Here is a 3,914-nt window from a genome sequence, read left to right as displayed (position 1 = left end):
TTTTAAGCATCATCTTGCCCAAGATGGAACAATTTCGTTCGAAGAAGCAAATTACCATCAACTGAATCTAGGAAGGAAATTTATGATGCGTACGAATTTATGACGAAACATTTTGTAATGGGAAATTATTAAAGCGTTATAATAGAACCTCTAATAGCTTCTAATAGCCTATAATAGCTTCCAATAAGCAAAGAACTAATGAATTAAATGAACCTACAGAGTTCCTCGTAGTATAACTTTCGTAATGCACCTATGAAAAGAAGCTTAGTAGTAAACGACTTGTTTAAAGCGAAAGCATTATAAACTGTGAATGCAACTTTTACAAGGTCCTTACAAGCTTCATTTATGACCAAATATCCCAATAACTACAGAACAATGATTTATACCTATGAGAAAAAAAAGTTTCTTCAATAAGCTGTGTTAATGCTAAAACGATCGAAGAGGATCCTGACCTTCTAATCTAATAACTTACTTTATAAAGGCTATAAATGCTACTAGTTTCGTATACATTATTCTGTATTTAACCTTTAAGATTTGTAGTTTCGCTTTCCTACCATAGACACTAATTGTTCCAACACCTTTGCATCCGCCGTTCGTTTTAAAAAGCAAGGATGTGCTAAAACAAAGTAATCTACAAGTTGTGAAAGAATGTTTAATGTACTTATTGATAAAATCCTAATATTCCTAAGTATTAACCGAAATTCGTAGCGCTGAATTATTATTAGGTATTACATGAATTGGAGACAAAAGAAACGAGAAGTGTAAACACAAATTCAAACACCAATTACATTCACATGATTAATTAGTAATTGTATTCGAACAGAGGAGGAAAAATTACCGAGAATGTTTCCAAACAAAATCATCAACGAGGGTGATTTTTCCGAGTAAGTCCGTATATTTGCGTTAACTAGCCAATCAATTTTTTTCTATATTAAGATTAGCAATAACCATATATTCTAATTCAGTTTCAACTTAAAAGATACAATTACCAATTACGAAATCCACACTCAACAATATTAATACTCATCAAACATTACTTCGATGAATGATAGCAATAAAAATTTTCTAAAAGGTTACTTCGTCTTTGAGCTCAGTCAACATTATACCTTTATAAATAGGTATCTGAAGGGAAATATATTCTCGCTCTTGATGCTAGTTTAAATAGGGCTGTTGTACATTTACTTATATATTTTTTACTTCCTTTTATTCAGTCCATGTGGCAGAAAGGGTTTATAATGCGCTAGAGACTCTCGGCGTATTCTCGATGTAACAGAGTTGTAAACTTTTAGAAAATAAACGGTTCTCTGAATATCTAAACGATATAGCCAAAAATATAAGTTTAAATGCTGTATTAACATAAGCGGGCATGTGGTGTAGATGGTTATCACGCTTCCTTAGCATGGAAGAGGTCCCAGATTCGAGTTCTGGCTTGTCCACTTTTTTACTACTATTTTTTAAGTGGATATTTTTTGCATAAACGAATGTCTCACGTTATGTACATAGCAGATGTCACTAATCGTGCGACTCTCTCAGCACCCTCGATATAACATAAGATTGTTATTTTTTATCGTTACATTTTTTAGTTACCTTGAACAACATCAATTGATCATCGACTTAATCGAACTCTCTACTAATACCTTACTATGCTCAGTAGGTATTATGCAAGTAGATACAGGTGGTTTTTCATAGGATAAGTACAGAAGTTTAAGGAAGTTTCAATGTAATCTTAAAAGGTGTGGACGATTAGTACATACTTTTTAGATTCAAAGCTATTTTTTTAATTCTTTACGTAAATGTAAAAATAAAATTACTCATTATTTTTGAACAACGGGGTCACTCACTAGAGAAGCAGAAGAAAATACCTCGAATAGATACTTTTTCACCATAGCTAAAAATAGCTTAACTTCTGCATTTAATTGCTAGTATCCTTTTAAACAAGGGAATAAGTTAATTGTCATAAGGACGCAAGATGTTCCATTATACGAAGAGAGTATTTGTTTCGAGATGTTAGAAAGCTAGCTTAAAAAAAAGTCATCAGCCTTCAACAAACATTCATCCCATAAATGTATTGGTGTCTTCTTTACAACTATGGTTAGCTAAGGTATCCATTTCTGCATTAAATTAGCCAAAGAAGCGGAATAAAAGAAGCAATCTAATTCGCTTGAATACATGTTATTCTACATCATTATTGGCAAGAAAAATGTAAAGGAATGTACTAACGAGAAAACATTGAAAATCGAAGACGAGGAACCTACAATCTATGTATGTATGTTGTTTATGCAAGATTTAAGTTTTTATAGGAGCTGGCACTTATTTGATATTCTTTCCATCGTCGTATACGAGTAAAAAAGCTAGCCGAAGTGCTCAGCTTTTGAGGACTCAAAGAAATATTACTACTACTCTAGAAATGCAAATAAAAAACCTTTATAAGTCTACTCATCTAAAAATCTCAAACTGTGGAAAAAAAAAACAAAAAAGAAACTGTGTTCTATAAATCTCGTTTACTAAAAGAACATTCAACAGATAATCCGATTAGAAGAATCAACAAAAGTTTTGTAGATCTCACTTCTCAATTTTTAGTCAAAACATACAGCGAGCGTGCTCTAATAGTACGTCGAACTCTCATTTATTATATTGTGTATAATAATAAATCGTCTTGTAAAGGTTGAGTATCAAAATAAAGCATAGTTTATTCTATTGAATTTATTGTATAAAGTAATATATGTACTGTACTGCGTAGTAGTACACAATACTACGTCAAAGTTGCGTTATACTCAATTTATATTATACTTACTATTCGTTTCTTAAAGATGAGCAAAAGATTTGATATACCACCATAAGAGATGATACTGAAATGAAACAAAACTGTGTTGTGTGAAAGCAATCCATTCTTCTTGTCCTTTAAGCTTGTAAAATATAATACTGGCTTCAAAAATAAGCAAAGTTGTCTTAGAAGGTTAAGACCTTTCGTTTCAGTATGCAATATGCTGTCTAGTACGTATTTATGTAACGAATTGACAAGAGATACACTACCATAGAAATGCTGCATGCAAGACCGTTGAGAAATTATTCGACTTACTTTTTTGTAAAATAGTACTTTCTTTGTAAAATAAGAATTCAAGACAAGCTAATGAGAGATACAATGCTTGCTACACTGTATGGTGTTCAAAATAACATTAACATTAAAATAGTATATAAGAATAGTATATAAAAAAAATAACTGTAAACAACACAAGCAAATCTTCCTTAGTATAGGGGTAGTACACCAGCCTGTCACGCTGGCAGCCCGGGTTCGAATCCCGGAGGGAGAGGATTTTGTTTTTTGCTTTGTTATTTTTTTCCCATCTTGGGTTTTATGATTTACGTTGTATTGTTTTTATTTATTTTTTGTTTCAATATCGTATGTTCTGTTCTTCCTGCTTTCCTACTTTTGTTCGAGCTGGTTGAAGATCTTGATTTTTATCTCATATGGTTGTATGACCTGTGTACGAAAGTAGGTGGTGGGTGATACAAACGAAAGAAAGCAATATTAGGCAAGCTCGAAAAGAAAAGGAAAGCAAAGAGAGAAAGGCAGCATCCTAGTAAAACAAATTGAAAATGAAAAAAAAGGTATGGATGACCGTGCCAAGACTCGAACTTGGGACCGTCTGCGAACATCAAATGTTAAGCAGAAATTATAACCATCTAAACCACACGGCCTTTGTTACTACTGCTTCTCTATTTGATATTAATCTAATGTGCTAGTCTAATAAGATGCTATTCCATAGTTTCCTTCGTATATGATGCTCATAATTTCATGTCTTGAAGGTTCTCATCGCTACTGAATGGACAATGAATGTACTAGTACCACCATCGTTTATATATGCTTTCCTTTGGTTTTTTGTATTTTATTGGTTATTTTTTTTTTTTTATTA

The 3,914-nt window shown here is 32.2% G+C and overlaps 1 protein-coding gene and 3 non-coding genes across 4 annotated transcripts; 2 read left to right on the top strand and 2 right to left on the bottom strand.

Moving 5' to 3' along the window:
* The first annotated feature begins 1,362 nt into the window (after window positions 1-1,362).
* SPOG_16250 lies at window positions 1,363-1,436 on the top strand. Its single transcript has one exon. It is a non-coding gene; the product is annotated as a tRNA-Ala (tRNA).
* Window positions 1,437-2,703: 1,267 nt separating this feature from the next.
* Window positions 2,704-3,149, bottom strand: SPOG_05016 (uncharacterized protein; the record flags this gene model as incomplete). Its single annotated transcript, XM_013168148.1, has 3 exons — window positions 2,704-2,727; window positions 2,795-2,991; window positions 3,080-3,149. Coding segments are annotated over 3 exons (291 nt in total), but the record flags the coding sequence as incomplete, so codon positions are not given.
* Window positions 3,150-3,240: 91 nt separating this feature from the next.
* SPOG_16249 lies at window positions 3,241-3,311 on the top strand. Its single transcript has one exon. It is a non-coding gene; the product is annotated as a tRNA-Asp (tRNA).
* A 305-nt stretch (window positions 3,312-3,616) lies between these two features.
* Window positions 3,617-3,699, bottom strand: SPOG_16248. The gene has a single exon. It is a non-coding gene; the product is annotated as a tRNA-Val (tRNA).
* Window positions 3,700-3,914: the final 215 nt, after the last annotated feature.

This window comes from Schizosaccharomyces cryophilus (assembly GCF_000004155.1).
Source record: "Schizosaccharomyces cryophilus OY26 unplaced genomic scaffold supercont4.3, whole genome shotgun sequence".
Lineage (NCBI taxonomy): Eukaryota > Fungi > Ascomycota > Schizosaccharomycetes > Schizosaccharomycetales > Schizosaccharomycetaceae > Schizosaccharomyces > Schizosaccharomyces cryophilus.
Note: the sequence above shows the minus strand (reverse complement) of the source record. Positions and strands in the feature narration are given on the sequence as shown.